The following is a 15,819-nucleotide window of genomic DNA, read 5'->3' as shown; positions in this document are numbered from 1 at the left end:
ATGCTGATAAACATGTAGCTTAGTCTAGCCCCCTGTAGTATGCTCAGAATACTTACGTTAGCTTGCAGATGGGCAAAATCATCTAATTCAACGCCTGTTTTATAATAAGGTTTTGGTGTCTCATGTAATTTAATGAATACTGTAGTAAAAAGCAGAATGTTGTGTGGGAATGCTTTTGTATGAGGTCAGGTGTGGAATTTTCCACTTGTGTCATGTCAGTGCTCAGAAAGTTTTGGATTTTGGATTTTTTCAGATTTCTGGTTTGATTTAGGTAATGTTCAACCTATATTATCATATTTTAGGTGATTGTGTTGTGTACATTAGTGAGTATAATTGTTTTTAATACTAAATGTTCAGCATCTAATTGTTAATTATGGTAAACTTATTTTCAGTTGTTTACTAACCGTGTTTCTTCTTTTGAGAAAAATTTGCTCATGTCTTTCATTTATTTTTCAATTGCTTTGTATGCCTTTTAAAAAATGTTTCATTCATTGGGAGTCTTTATATATCTTAACACTTCTTGTATTTGGCAGGTATTTTCTCATACATTGTTTTACCTTTTTATTTTCTTTTATTATAATGGCTTGAGAAGTTCTAACTTGTTAAATTTTCCAAACTATGATTCTTTTTAATGTTTTCTTTAAATCTCATTTGCAAATCCTTCTTTTGCCTGAGGTCACAAAGATACTTTTCTATAATTTAGCTGAAAATTTTGTTGATTTTCACAAAATTACTTTTGATTCTTTTAAGGCAATAGAGCATATGTTCTACAGGAGAAGTATGGTTGTGGCCGATTCCGTTTCACATATAACACAGCACCTTCAACATCAGGCTCTTAATTCTATTTCTGTAGCTAAGGTATGCAAATTATTATGTATTCAGTACAGTTGTTTTCTTTATTTGTTCTCTTGTTTTATATGTGTTTTCTAGCTTAGCCCATCCCATTCCTTTAAACAAGTCATCTTCATGATACTTTATGATTTTTATGTAGTTATCAGAATTATCTTTACTCTAAAACTGCAGTATATAGCATATTAATATACTTAAAAATGACACTTGAAATTGATGCATCATTTTTTAGAAGTTATTCTTAATTTGGGAATTTTATAGTATGCCTAATGTATTTGTTATTTCTGTCACTTCTAAGAAATAATGTTAGAGGTAAGGTGCAAAACATGAGACCTTCAACAGGGAAGGTATTTGTGTATGTTCTTGTAAGCAGAATCAGGGGAAAGATAAGCTTTTCTTTTGGGACTTTTGTTATTATCTCCAAAACAAAACTAATTATTAACTGTTTTCTGTTTTGTCTTTAAGAAAAGAGTAATTTCTGATAAAAAATATAGTGAACAGCGTCTTGATGTACTCTCTGCTTTAGTTTTGGCCGAAAACACTCTAAATGGACCAAGCACAAAGCAACGACGACTTATAGTTTCTCTGGCGCTGAGTGTTGGCACACAGATGGTAAGTGCCATGCTGTTATTTATGGAATAAACGCAGGCCTGAGAGTTCACAGTTCTTTTGTGTTATTTGACCCAGGAAATCTCCCTTGCCTTTGACTGCGTCTTCTCTGCCCTTCCCCCTTCCTGATAGAAAACATTTAAAGATGAAGAACTTTTTCCACTTCAAGTAGTCATGAAAAAACTGGATCTTATCAGCGAACTTAGAGAACGGTAAGACTGGCATATGGATAATATTCAGAAGACGGGGCTAACAGAAGCTTTATCATAGCAAATTCACATAGAGCATTACTTCCTCTCTACATTTCTGTGGTGTGACCAAGTGAGACTATAACTGTGGCTTGTAGGAAGCATGCAGCTTCTGGAAGGACTTATGTGAAAAGTAGCGCACCTTGGCAGCAGGTGGCTGACTGGCGCACATTGTGGTCACTGTATTGGTATCACTGAGGGGCTTTTGAAATTGCTGCTGTAAAAGTCTTCATCTGTATGACATGTATTCTGCAATTTTATTTTGAGGTAGGAATTTTAACTACGTTGTCAGTAGCCAGTCACTAAGGTTAGAATTAGGTTTTAGAAGACTTATTTTTTGCATCTACTTGTGGCTGTTGTTTTCTTTGAGAAATGTGTAAATTTCTTGAAGGTAAAATGAGTTTTCAGAATTTTGATTTCCAGCTAGATTATGGTTACAGCACAAGAGATATTTAATGTTATAGTTATTTTGTTGTTGTTCTGACTATATTTTTATAGTTAATCGCATTTATAATTTCATGATAAGATATTTAATGATCATTTTGTTACCTTATAAGGCTGAAATAGTCATTTAATGACAAGGTTATAGGCAGGTTACACATGACTGGTTATTTTGGGCTACAGTTTTTTAAGTTGCTTTTTTACTTGGAGAAGATACAAATGATGCAAGTATTGTTAAGTATAGTCATACCGAGTAATATTGAAAAATGAATTTTAAGCTCTGATTTAAAAGTTATCTGTATTTTTCAAGAATCTTTAAAACATACACAGAATTCTGATGTCAGGCAGTAGAGTATTCTGCTGTCTTAGCTCAGTTGGGAAAATGTTAATTTTGTGATTTTTCTGTACTAACATTGGGTAAAGTGATACAAAATGAGTAAGAGAGGCCTCTTACCCTTCGAGTAGATAAAGTCATTCTTTGACATTGTTTCTAAAAACTTCACTTTCAGTACCACTAATTACTACCTTATATTATAGAGTCCAAACACAATGTGACTGTTGTTTTTTATACTGGCACCGAGCTGTCTTCCCAATTTATTTAGATGATGTGTATGAAAATGCTGTTGATGCAGCTAGATTACATGTAAGTAAAGAAAAATGTAAAAAACCCCATCATTTTTAGTCAGTTTTTTAAGTTTTAAAATAGGTAATTTGATTTAATAAACCACTTAAAAATTGACCACTAATGTTCTTTTGAATGATAACATGCATATCCAATAAGTATTTATACAATCTGTATTTAAATTTGTATATTTACTAATGAAGTTTATTTTAACATATTGAACTGCTTCATACATGTCCCCAAGTCATTCTCATTTCATTCAGTTTTTGTGTTCTAATAGTCTGAGATTTATTTATTAGCAAATTAAATGTTCATATCTTTCTTTATGGAAATAAATATGTTTTTTAATGAACAAGATAGGAAAGTGTAAGTGAATATAAATTTTTTTTGTTTTGGGTTAAAATACATGCTTTAGATTTTTAGGAAAATAAGATAGCTGTGGGAAATCATTTTTCTTTAGATCAAGGTTTTTTGTCTTTCTAGATAGATAATTAGCCTTTATAATGTTTAGGGATTTTTTTCCCCCTAAATTTACGTACTTTAAAATTTTCTTCTTAGTACATGTTCAGTGCTTTAAGAGACTGTGTACCGTCTATGATGCATGCAAGGCATTTAGAGTCCTATGAGATACTTCTGGAGTGCTATGACAAGGAAATTATGGAAATTTTAAATGAGGTAAGATCATATTTGAGATTGAAAACTTAGAACTGCCTGGTGTGGTAGCACATGCTTATAATCCCACTCCTTGAGATGTAGAGACAGGAGGATTGCAGGTTCATGGCCAGCCTCAGCTACTTAGTGAGAACCTATTTCAAAGTAAAGGATAAAAAATAGGACTGGAGATATAGGTCGGAGGTAGAATGCCCCTGGGTTCAATCTCCAATACCACAAAAAAGAAAAGAAGAAAAGCTTAAAATAATGTTTTGGATTGAACTTTCACTGAGACAAAAGTTATTATTTATAAATTATTATGTAAAACCAGAGAGCTATTTTTAATTATAGTATCATTTTATTTTATTTTATTTTGTGGTACTGGGGATGGAAGCCTTCTACCTGCGGGCTACAGTCCAAGACCTGTTTTATATTTTATTTGGAAACAGGGTCTTTTAAGCCAGCAAGGCTGGCTTCAAACCTGCAGGATCCTCCTGTCTCTGCCTCCCAAGCGCAGGGATTACAAGCGTGCGCCACCACGCCTGGCGGGATTTGGGAATTTTTAATTCTTTAGCAAATAGTGCATTTGAATTTGTACTTATTAGAATTCATATAAAATAGGTTTGAATGTTGAGTCCTACTAATGTTACACAATTAAGGCATCTTTACTATTAATATCTTATTGGACTTCATATGGAGAGCTCAGAAGAGGAGAAAATTATCTATTTTAAAGACTTGCATAAGCTGAGCGTTGTGGCTCATGTTTATAATCCCAGTGTTTGGGAGGCTGAGACAGGAGGATTGCAGGTTTATGGCCACCTTCAGCAACATAGCAATGCCCTCTGCAACTCAAGACCCTGTTTCAAAATAAAAAGTAAAATAGGGCTGGTTGTGTAGTTCAGAGGTAGAAGGCCCCTGGGTTCCATCTCTGTCACACAGAACCATTTTTGTAACAAAAATAATTTGAATGTAATGTAGTATTTCTCCCCCAACCCCATTCTAGTGACATTTATAGTAAACACTGGTATCTTTAATTAAATTTCCATCTAGCTATATTTTCATCTGGAGGGAGGAATTAAAAAAAAATGAGTAAACTTCACAACTCAATTTCTTTCCTCCCTCCCTCCAAATCTACAGCCTTAAGCATGTGAGAAGAACATTTACCACTGAGCCAAACCCCCAGTGGACAATTACTCTTTAGAAAATAAAATCCATGTTTGACAAGCATTTAGACCAGAAAGGTTAATTTCATTGCCTTTGCCGCGGTGGGTTTGGTGATCCTGGAAGGTCGTTATTACAGGGGAGCTTTGGTTTTCTTCCTCTCTTGCAGGCTTACAGTACTTTCATCCGTTGTTGCTAGTTCCCATGTGTCTTCTGTTGCATGTTCCTTTTCCTTACAGTAAGGCATTCATTAGCCTTTGATTTTTATCAAGCAAATTGAATTTAAAACATTAATGAAATAAAGGGTTAGCACATATTCTGCTCTTCCCTGACCCCCCCAATCATTGGTTTAAAATAATCTCAATAAAAATTAAGATTTTAACCATGAAGTGTGTAGAATCCTAAATTGTAAAACTAGTTTTTCCTTCATTATAACACTGTTATGGTCAGAGCGCAGACGTGTAGGGAAGCGAAACAACTGGAATAGTATTTTTAAAACTGTCAATTGTTTTGTGAATAGCATCTGTTGGACAAATTATGCAAAGAAATAGAGAAAGATCTACGGCTGTCTGTGCATACTCATTTAAAGCTGGATGACCGGAACCCTTTCAAAGTCGGCATGAAAGACCTGGCCCTTTTTTTCTCTCTGAACCCAATTCGGTTTTTCAATCGTTTCATTGATATTCGAGGTGAGTGTTCATTCCTTCTTTTATAGCCTGTATCTCCTTACACTATCTGTTAACAACAAAACCTTGAAGGTATCTCTCTTAATGTATACTAGTTCATTTATTCTTTAATTCATTTTTGTTCTTTTCCTTATTTTTGTTTTCTAGAACCTTATTTTAAAGGAAGAAATTTGATGTTCAGAGACAAATGATGATGTTTTTGCTCTTTAGTTTCCCTTTGAAATTTCTACTAAATCAAAAAACTTGCCTTTTTTTTGCCCCCTCGGTAGCTTATGTAACTCACTACCTAGATAAGACTTTCTACAATCTCACAACAGTGGCTCTTCATGACTGGGCCACATACAGTGAAATGAGAAATTTAGCTACTCAGCGTTACGGATTGGTAATGACAGAGGCTCATCTTCCTAGTCAGACTTTGGAACAGGTATGTGTGAAATGTTTCTAACATAGTCTTACTGCAGTAAAACAGTATTTCTTCAGATGTTCTGTTTTCTCTTTATTGGTGTGTGTGTGTGTGTGTGTGTGTGTGTGTGTGTGTGTGTGTGTGTGTGTGTGTTTTACTGGGGATTGAACCCAGGGACATTCTATATGAGCCACACCCCCAGTCTTATTTTTTATTCTTTATTTTTGAGCCCACTAAGTTAAGAGCCTCACTAAGTAGCTGAGACTGGCCGTGAACCTGTGATCCTTCCGTCTCTGCCTCCCAAGTATAGGGATTACAAGCATGTGCCACATGGAGCTTTACTCTGTTTTTGCAGTACTGGGGATGGAACCCCCCAGGTGCATTCTACCTCTGAGCTATACCTCCAGTCTTGTTTTTTGTTCTTTATTTTGAAACAGGGTCTCACTATTCTTTTTTTTTTTTTTTAAGAAAATATTTGTCATATTAGTTTCCTACTTGACCCGAGTGAAAAATTAAGTGCCCCTAATTGGTTTTATGAGAGAATTTGCCACAGGTTTCCTGAGTGCACCCAGACTTCTGTTGAGCACTTGAAATATTTATATCTATTTCTATTTCTATTTATGTATAGCTTTTTGGAAACATAGTAGGTAACTCCTGTAAATTGTAAGAAGTTGAGCCAAGGTCTCAGTTATGGATATAACTTGGGCATAATATATGAACTTTAATCTCTCAGTAAAGATGGTTAATTTTATAGAATTGCAAATGTATTTGCTCTTAAAATGAGGAGTGCAAAGAAGCATTTGGCTTTGCTAATCCAGTTAGCTAATTTACAATATGGCAATATCTCTGGTAACATTTTATGTTACAGTTACTTCGCATAGAATTCTAAGATAATCCAGATATTCATAAAATATTTAATTCCAAAATTTGGAGCTTAGAATTTTTTCTTTACCTTGCTGAATGTAACGGGATCATTTTTAGGATCAGTTTGTGGAGCCTTTCATTTATTTATACATGTAGTATTTATTGAGAATATGCTGGACACTGAACTATGTTTAGGGGAGAAATAGAAACAGTCCCAGCTCATGTACTTTGAGTTAGTGGGAGAAAAACAGTAAACAGATTTTTAGATTAGAACATGATTAAAAACTACAGTAGAAACTTACAGGTATTATGATTCCACGTTGAGCCTTAATTAGAAAAGCTCTGGAGTAACACATGACAAACCTTTGGGTGTTCTAGCAGCGTGTGAAGAGTGAAGTGTGATCTCAGTAGAGAACTTGTACATTAAAAGTGGCCAGGCGTAATTAAAAGAAGCATCAACATTTGTAGTCAGAATTTCTAAAATCCCAGGGTTCTGCTGCTTCCTAGTTGTTTGACCTCACAGAACTTCCTTCGCTTCGTTTTCTTCACCTATGGAATTTAGAATAAAAACCCCTCATTTTTAGAAAATTTCATATAAAGAACCACATACAGGACCTGAAGAATACTGTGCATTTTATAAATGGCACAACATAGCCAGTCATGGTGGCGCATGCTTGTAATCCGAGGTGGATTGTGGGTTCGTGGGCCAGCCTCAGCTACTTAGTGAGGACCCTTGCAACTTAGTAAGACCGTTTCAAAATGAATAATAATAATTTAAAAAATAGATCTGGGGAAGTAGCTCAGAGGTAGAGTGTCACTGGGTTCAATCCCCAATACAGAAAGGAAGAAAAAAAAAAAATCCTGTGATACTTTTTAGAATCTAGTCATTATAAAAAAGGTGGAGAAGATTTTGGGAAGACAAACAGATCTTTCTTTTTCTTTTTTTCTTTTTTTTTTTTTGTGGTACTGGGGTTCCTGGAAACCCTTCTACCCCCAGGCTACACTCCCAGACCTATTTTTATACTTTTCATTTGGAAACAGGGTCTCTTAAGCCAGAGCAAGCGGCTGGCTTCGAACCTGTGCGATCCTCCTGTCTCTGCTCCCGAGTGCGGGGATTACAAGCGTGCGCCACCACGCCCGGCGGACAAACAGATATTTCTTAAGGATCGTGGGGAAGTAATTGTTGGTCATGGATCTTCGATTATTTGAACTTTACGATTCCAGTCTACATAGAAGGGATAAAATAATAAGTAGTTGGACTTCCTAAAGGAGTTAGTTCTGATTGTACATATCAGAAAGCTCTTGAACTTTTAGTCATACTTATTATGTCGTTCTTTAAAACAATTAAAAAAGATTAGGAAACAATATCTTGATAGAAGTTTAACTGATTAATTAAATCGATAATCATAGAACTTTATGTGACTTGTATTGTAGGGCCTTGATGTTTTGGAAATTATGAGAAATATTCATATATTTGTGTCTCGGTACCTCTATAATCTTAACAATCAGGTGAGTGGGTTTTAGAAAAACTTTTTAATGTGGGGGCTATATAGAAGGAAGGCCAAGGGGCAAGGGATTGCTTTTCAAGGGTGAAAATTAGTATAGTATATTAAATAAAAAATAATTGTTTAGAGATCTTGTTTATTCCTTTGCTGCTGTTAGGTTGTATTACTTTCATTAAAATTTTCTTTTTAGTTGTGCATTGTGATTATAATAGTGGGATTCACTGTGATATAATTGTACATGCATATAATATCATTTGATCAATTTTATTTCCCAGCACCATCTTCTTGAATAGCTTTTCAATCACATTATCTTTACTGAAACTAGTTCTAAAATTTGGTTAACTCTGACCAATGTTTGTTATAGTTTGTGTTGTTATTGACCATAAATTTGTTTCATTGCAGATTTTTATTGAACGAACAAGCAATAATAAACATTTGAATACTATTAATATTCGGCATATTGCTAATTCAATTCGAACACATGGTACAGGAATCATGAACACAACAGTAAGTACCTTTTTAGGGGTTGAGTGAGTAATGGACCTTTCTTTAATTTAGTAGCATGGAAGATAATTTACTTATACAACATTTTAGTGAATGTACATCATTACCTCTTTACATTATACCTTTTCATTTTTTCTGGTGATATAAAATATCTCATATTAAAATTGTCTGTGATGATAACTGTGGTATAAAAGGCACTTTGGGATATGTTACCATTTCAGGATCATTGTAAACACCATTGAAGGTTTGAGTACTTAGGCATATGTTTATGTGGATTCTTTGAAAGTTATTTTTAAAAATGAATCACTGATTTCAATCTAGTTCAGGCCTTTTGTTATTTATTCTTAAAGTACCCATACTTCTCATTTTTAGAAATTATTGCAGTTGAGATTTAACGGTTTATTTAATAACACTTGTCTGTCACCCCTGTTAGAATATACCTTCCTGAAGACAAGGACCGTGTCTAGCATGAGTATACAAACATTGCTTTTTGCATAAGAGGAATTAAAAAATACAGATAAATAATTGTTTAATATCTTAAGAACTCTATATTTTTTACTTCTGTACCACACATTCTGGCCTTGTAGATTTTATGTAATTTTATTGATGAAGGAAGTGTCTGGTTTATGGCATAAAGCTAGGATCTTCAGTCTGATTTTGTGTTTCCCACTATAGCTTTTAGTCTTGTAATCAGAGTATTTCCCACTGTTTTCTTTCTTTGTTTCCCTTTCTTAGTAAAGTTACATAAGGAGTCTACAGAAAGTTTTGTGAACTTGGGCATTGGAAAACTATTTAATTATCTCAGGTGCAATATGAATTAAGCTTTATAAAATAGTACTTTTCCAATTGTTATTTGATAACTGGTTCAAAACTAATATTTATATTAACTTTCCTCAATTTTTTGAATTTTAATTTTATAGGTTAATTTTACCTACCAGTTTTTGAAAAAGAAGTTCTATATATTTAGCCAGTTTATGTACGATGAACATATCAAATCCAGATTGATTAAAGATATTCGGTTTTTCAGGGAAATCAAGGACCAGAATGATCACAAGGTATGCTACATGTTTGTTTTAAGGTACTTTGACTTAACTATTAAGTATATGGTGAATTTTTGTGTGAAAATTCATTATTTAGATCCCTGGGATATTAGTTTTCTTTATTAATTTTTCAGTATCTCCTAGATCTAGCCTCCAAGCTCCTTATCTTTTCCTTATCTTTTCCTATTCTTGGCATTCTCTGTAGGACTAAGCATGGGGAAAAGGTAATGCTGAATGTATATATACACAGTAATTTACTTAACCTATTGATGAATACATTCTCCTCCCCCTCACTTTTGATTTTTACAAATGATGCTAGTTTTCATTCTGACATATATCTCTGTAATTGAGGATGGTTTCTGAAAGAAAACTATGAAAAAAATCCTCGAAAAGGAATTTCTAGAATAAAGAATGAGTATTTAAAATTTCTGGTACACATTGCCTAACACTCCAGAAATACGGCACCATAGAAGACTTTCCCACCAAGAACTTCTAACTAAGAGCACTTTTCTTCACTCTCCATGCCGAGTTTTCCCATAGTGAAGTAAATTGAATTGAGTTGTAAGTGGTTAGCAGTACAGAGGCAAGGCATGTCGCTGTAGATATAGAACCATTAGGTTTAGATGGATCATATATTTGACTTGCCATATACAGAACTATTTTGATTACATTAGTTTCTTAAGATTGGTCTAATCCCAGCCCTCTTTTATAACAATTGATAGTTCTCTTCAGTGTCAGAGCAGCAAAATGTTACCTTCTAGTAAACTAATGTGATAAAATTACAGATTGCAGTTATCAGGGAAATGTATTAGTCATTTCATTTTTATTAGAAGGGAAATTACTAGTGTTGAGAGAATCATGCTCTGTGTGCAAATTGCTTCCTTTTGTTATTACAATAAAATGAATGCTTCTCTAAATTTGTTAACCAAGACTTGAAAAGTTGTTTCATTATTGATGATGGCATCTAGAAATTTGAATCCAGTTGTTGTGTGTTTATTGGGAAAGAATGTATTTATAAATTACTGATGCCTGTTCAACACACAGAAGCTTGGTTGCACATCTATGAACAAATGTTTCCAGAGGAATTAGATTCTTTTTTTCAGCCTGGTAGTGTAATTGGGTGTTAGGACTAGTATGATGTTGGTGGGGAACTCCTGTAGCTAATGTCAAACAGAAAAAAAAGATGAGATTGTCTTTGAGTGTTAATAGTTTTTGTTCTGTATCTTTTTTTGTCATACATTTGAGTGATTCTTTTTTTAAAGCATATTAAAATATGAAATTAGATAGAAAAGTGATACTAACATAGTTGATTGGGCCGATGTTTTATGCTTTGAGGGATCTAAATATAGTCTTAAATTTATCTCTCTAGTATCCTTTTGATAGAGCAGAAAAATTCAATCGAGGCATCAGAAAACTTGGAATAACACCTGAAGGGCAGAGCTACCTTGATCAGTTCAGGCAACTTATCAGCCAAATTGGTAAGTAATAAGCGTCTGTAAGAAAATTGCAAATCTCAAGAATTACATATAATTAAATAGCTTGTGCTAATAACAGCTTATTATGTGGGTGTCTCAGCTTAACTTTATTGCACTAGGGTACTCTTCTTACCTATTGCTGCAGAAATAATAGCCTACAGATTAATATCAGTTAAACGAAACCCCCAGTTAGATTGAAAACAATAATCTTGAAGATCACATTCATAACTAATAGCCATCTGGTTAGTACTTATTGGATACCTACCCTATTTAAGGCACTGCTTTTTGGCTTCTAAAGAGATCTTCTTATATTACAGTCTAAATGTGAGGGTAGAAAGTATTTTCATGAAAAGTTAGTAATTTAAATTAAGTTATATAAAAACTTGAAGATAAAATTTGAATTCTATACTCGTTCTGTGCTGTACCATTTTCATGCATATAATTTGTCTTTCTAGATTGTAAGTAGAGCTTGTTTTTGAAATACAGTATATCATACTTAAAGAACTAGACAGTCTCTGGCACATACCTCTAATCTCAGTACTGGGGAGGCTGAGATGGGAAGTTTGCGGGTTTGAGGCTCAAGCAGAAACTTAGTGTGATCTGGTTTCAGAATAAAAAATAAGATATGGTTGAGGTTTTGCTCAGAGGTAGAACACCCCTGGGTTCACTCCTCGGTACCACAGAAAAAATAAAAGAAAGCTTAAAAATTCTTATCAAATTAACAAAATATGATACTGATTTGAATTTTTCACACATATTATCTCTGTTAATGTTCTCACAGTAACCCTGTGAGATAGGTATGTGATCCCCATTTTAAAGATGCAGAAAGAAGCCAGGCGTGGCGGTGCACACTTGTAATCCCAGTACTTGGGAGCTGAGTCAGGAGGACAACAAAGTCAAGGGCAGCCTCAGCTACTGAGTGCGGCCCTCTGCAATGCAGTGAGACCCTGTTTCAAAATGAAGAATAAAACATAGGGCTGGAAGTGTAGCTCAGAGGTAGAGTGCCTCTTAGTTTAATCCCCAGTACTGCAATAAATAAATAAATAAATAATTTTAAAATGCAGAAAGAAAAATTCAGAGAAATACAATGTGGTATGGCTAAGACTTAAGTTAGGATTATTTAGTATAAATCCAGAGGTGTTTTATATTCCTCACAGTTTATATTAATGTTGACTATATTTTGGGAATATTATGCCTCCATGAGATTGATTCATTCCTTTATCAAACACTTACTAAGCACTGTCAGATGTTCTACTAGGTGCTGTGGATACAAACAGGTTTTGCTTCAAAGAGGCTGTAGATTAACTAGTGGGAAAGATGTTATAAGCATGTAGTTCTGGGGTAAAGTCACCAAATGTTTACTTAAGCAAGAAAAGAACACCAGAATATCAGAAAAAAATTGAAGCAAAAATTAATAAAAATGAAGATAATAAAAATATATTAAATATCTTTGCTGAATGGAAAAAATAGGTAGAACACACATCACTAAAGCAATAACATGTTATTCATAGGAATTACAAAGGAGACATAAACATAGATAAGTAGAAAACATGAAGTTATAAATTTAGAAACTTTGATTAGCCTTTTAATTTTTAGGGAAATCATGATATAAATTACTCAAGTACAGAATCTGGGTGGATGACTCGTTACAGTCAAAAACTTTGTAAAAGGACCTGGATATGGTGTCCTATGCCTTTAATCCCAGTACTTGGGAACTGAGATAGTATGTATGTATGCGTATTTATATATATATATATATATATATATATATATATATATATATATATATATATATATATATATATATATGTATATATATATGTGAATGTGTGTATATATACTTATATCACCCTTTATAAAGACTATTAGAGGTCTACATTCAAATAAGTCAAATGGATTTTGTTATTCTGTCAAACCTAGAAGAAAATTATAAGTAAGCAAAATGTGGTGGCTTGCGCTTGTAATCCTAGTACTTGAGAGGCTGAGACAGGAGGATCACAGGTTCTTGGCTAGCCTCAGCAATACGAGGTCCTTTGCAACTTAGTGATTCCCTGTTTAAAAAAAAAAATAGGACTGGAGATGTAGTTCAGAGGTAGAAGGCCCTGGGTTCAATCCACAATGCCACAAAAAGAAAATTATATGATACATAAACTTCTTGAGGTCACAGAAAAGCACATACTACTTCTCAAGCCAGTCTTTGAGGATAAGATAATCCTTATACCCACAAGTTGATAAGTTGAACAAAATGTTAATCTATAGTATATGGTACTTTAAAGTATAAATTAAAATTTTTAATTAAAGCCTTAGGATATAAAGTATAACTATAATTAAACATAATGCATCATAACCAGGTAGAGTTTGTCCCAGGAATGCAGTGATAACAAATCATCTAAAATACTCTTCTAATAAGTTGAATCAAATGAATCCATAATTGCTCAATGGTGGAAATAATTGTACAAGATAGAGCATAGATTCTCAACTCTAAAACAAGTGTAAAACTTACAGAAAATATTAATGTAGTTGAACAGTGAAAGTATTCCTATCACAGTTAAAAGTAAGACCAGAATATTTACCATCTTTTGTACTGTGGTGTATTAGCACAGAAGTTCTATCTGAAACAATAAGAAAAGAAAAAAAATAAGGGCTACATTGTGTATTGCTACCAAAAACATATCTGAAAAACATTCAAACACAAAATTCACAGTAGTAAAATATAAACCTACTGTACAGTATTAACATGAGAAGATGTATAATTCTTCTAAGCAGTAGGGATAGCTACAAATATATAGTATATTAAAAGGATCACCACTTGTAAAAATTAAAGCTAAACAAATTTCAAACAAGTCTAATAAGAAATAGTATAAAAACTAGAAATAGAGGAACTGGAGAACATTATGCTAAATGAGATTAATCAGTCACAAAAAGTAAAAAATCAGATGTCCTCCCTAATATTCAGAAACTAGGGAGAAAAGAAGTCATAGGAACTTTAGATAAAGAAGGAGAAATCATGGATAAGCATATAGTGTCCTAACTGAGGAGGATGAGATGTGGGAGGGGAAGAGGGAAATTCCCTAAGGTACATGATGTACATTCACAAACATATCAGTCTGTCACTAAGCCAAACATGAGGAGGTGGGAAGGGGAGGGGATGGGATGGGACTTGGGGAAAGGGCTAAATGTATAATGTGTGCATGCATGCCTACACCATCTTTTACCCCATTAAGATGTCTGACTATAATGCACCAATAAAAAAAAGGACTAAAACTATGAAATTTTGTCAAAGGTTAATAAATTCTTGGATATTGCGTATTGCATTCTTTTATTAATACTATGTTCTGGGATATCATGAATCGAATTATCAAGCTTTGTGTTAAGAACTACATATTTAACAAGCTCCTGCTTAAGCATTCAAAATAGATTTTAGGAATAATAATAATGTACCTTAAATGTAATCTCTGAGAGTAATTGTTCTAGAATAAGAAACCATAATAAGGATAAATGAAATAAAAGTAAGCATAAATTTTCCTTACCAGAACTCAAAAACATCAGTAACCCTATATTGTTAGGGGAATTTAAAGAGTTGATTAGCAAAGAAAAAAAAACACACATGTCCTCTCTTTTCTTTTAAGAGTTTATATGTTACATATTTAAAAAGTAAAACAAGTCAAAGGCTATACTTGTGGATCTTGCATTCTAGGGGAGATGCAAAGAAAAATTTATATGTCAGTAATAAGTGCTGGTTAAGGAGATGTAATAGAATTGGCAGTGATGTGCAGGGAAAGCTTTGGGGAGGTGATATTTGAGCAGGAACATAAATTACACGAGGGAATTAACCTTGTGCAGATCTAGGAAAAAGAATATACTGGACAGGTGACTGTAAGTGCAAAGCCCCACATCTTCCTGGCATTTCTGAGGAATAGTTTGGGGCTGGAGTGGAGTGGAATCAGCGAAGACTTGAGTGGCAGGGTCTGATAATCAGAACAGCATCCAGGGACAAGATCATGCAGGGCTGAGCTGAACATAGGAAGAGTTCAGATTTTATTCTGAGCTGGAAAGCCAGTAGTTTTCAGGAAAGACATGAGATGCCACATCTTACTTAAGGAATCATTAGCTGCTAGGTAGAAAAGAACACGGAGGTGGGGTAGGATGCTAAAGGTGGAGTTGGGGGAATCGGGGAGCCATTGCGTATTGTAGTGTTCTAGGCAGGTATGGTGAGTGGAAATAGGTGATGGCCATGAAGGAGGTGGAAAAGGTAGGATTCTGGCTACATTTTCAAGGCAAAACCAATGTAATTTGCCTAATAATTGGCGTAAAGTGCGAAGGAAAGGGGCCAGGGATGATCAGGTCACTGCCTATTCAGCTCAAAGCATAGTATTGCCAGTTGCTGAAATAGGAAACATATTTGGGGATAAAAATCTTGAGTTTGACTTGGACATATTAAAATTTGTAGTTCTTTTTAGATATGTAGATGTGAGCACTGGATAAAAAAAAGCCTAGCATTCAAAGGATACCAGGCTGGGCACACAGATAAATTTGGGAGGCATCAAAGATTTTTTACTCTGTGTGTGTGGGGGGGGGGGTGACTTTCAATGTGAGAGTAAAACTATTGGTATAGTTTAAAAATGTTTAATTATATTTAACCATAGTCAACATTTAATGAATTTAGTATTATCAGCTGAGTTACATTTATTTATTTATTTAAATTGTAGACTGTAACTTATGTGTGTTTTTATTTTAAGTGCAGACATATGTATGTAATAG

The 15,819-nt window shown here is 33.9% G+C and overlaps 1 protein-coding gene across 2 annotated transcripts in view; it reads left to right on the top strand.

Moving 5' to 3' along the window:
* Window positions 1-15,819, top strand: part of WASHC4 (WASH complex subunit 4) — a gene marked incomplete at both ends in the record, with an annotated part of 66,150 nt that overhangs the window by 36,907 nt on the left and 13,424 nt on the right. For both annotated transcript variants that reach the window (XM_080705139.1, XM_080705138.1), the window contains 11 exons: window positions 751-858; window positions 1,315-1,461; window positions 1,591-1,670; window positions 2,685-2,790; window positions 3,328-3,444; window positions 5,102-5,270; window positions 5,537-5,691; window positions 7,969-8,043; window positions 8,442-8,546; window positions 9,464-9,598; window positions 10,953-11,061. In XM_080705139.1, coding sequence (XP_080561265.1) covers window positions 751-858; window positions 1,315-1,461; window positions 1,591-1,670; window positions 2,685-2,790; window positions 3,328-3,444; window positions 5,102-5,270; window positions 5,537-5,691; window positions 7,969-8,043; window positions 8,442-8,546; window positions 9,464-9,598; window positions 10,953-11,061 — 1,306 coding nt within the window. The remainder of the gene's footprint in view (window positions 1-750; window positions 859-1,314; window positions 1,462-1,590; window positions 1,671-2,684; window positions 2,791-3,327; window positions 3,445-5,101; window positions 5,271-5,536; window positions 5,692-7,968; window positions 8,044-8,441; window positions 8,547-9,463; window positions 9,599-10,952; window positions 11,062-15,819) is intronic.

The sequence above is a fragment of the Muscardinus avellanarius genome, assembly GCF_963383645.1.
Source record: "Muscardinus avellanarius genome assembly, chromosome: 11".
Taxonomy (NCBI): Eukaryota; Metazoa; Chordata; class Mammalia; order Rodentia; family Gliridae; genus Muscardinus; species Muscardinus avellanarius.
This window is presented reverse-complemented; position numbering and strand designations above follow the sequence as displayed.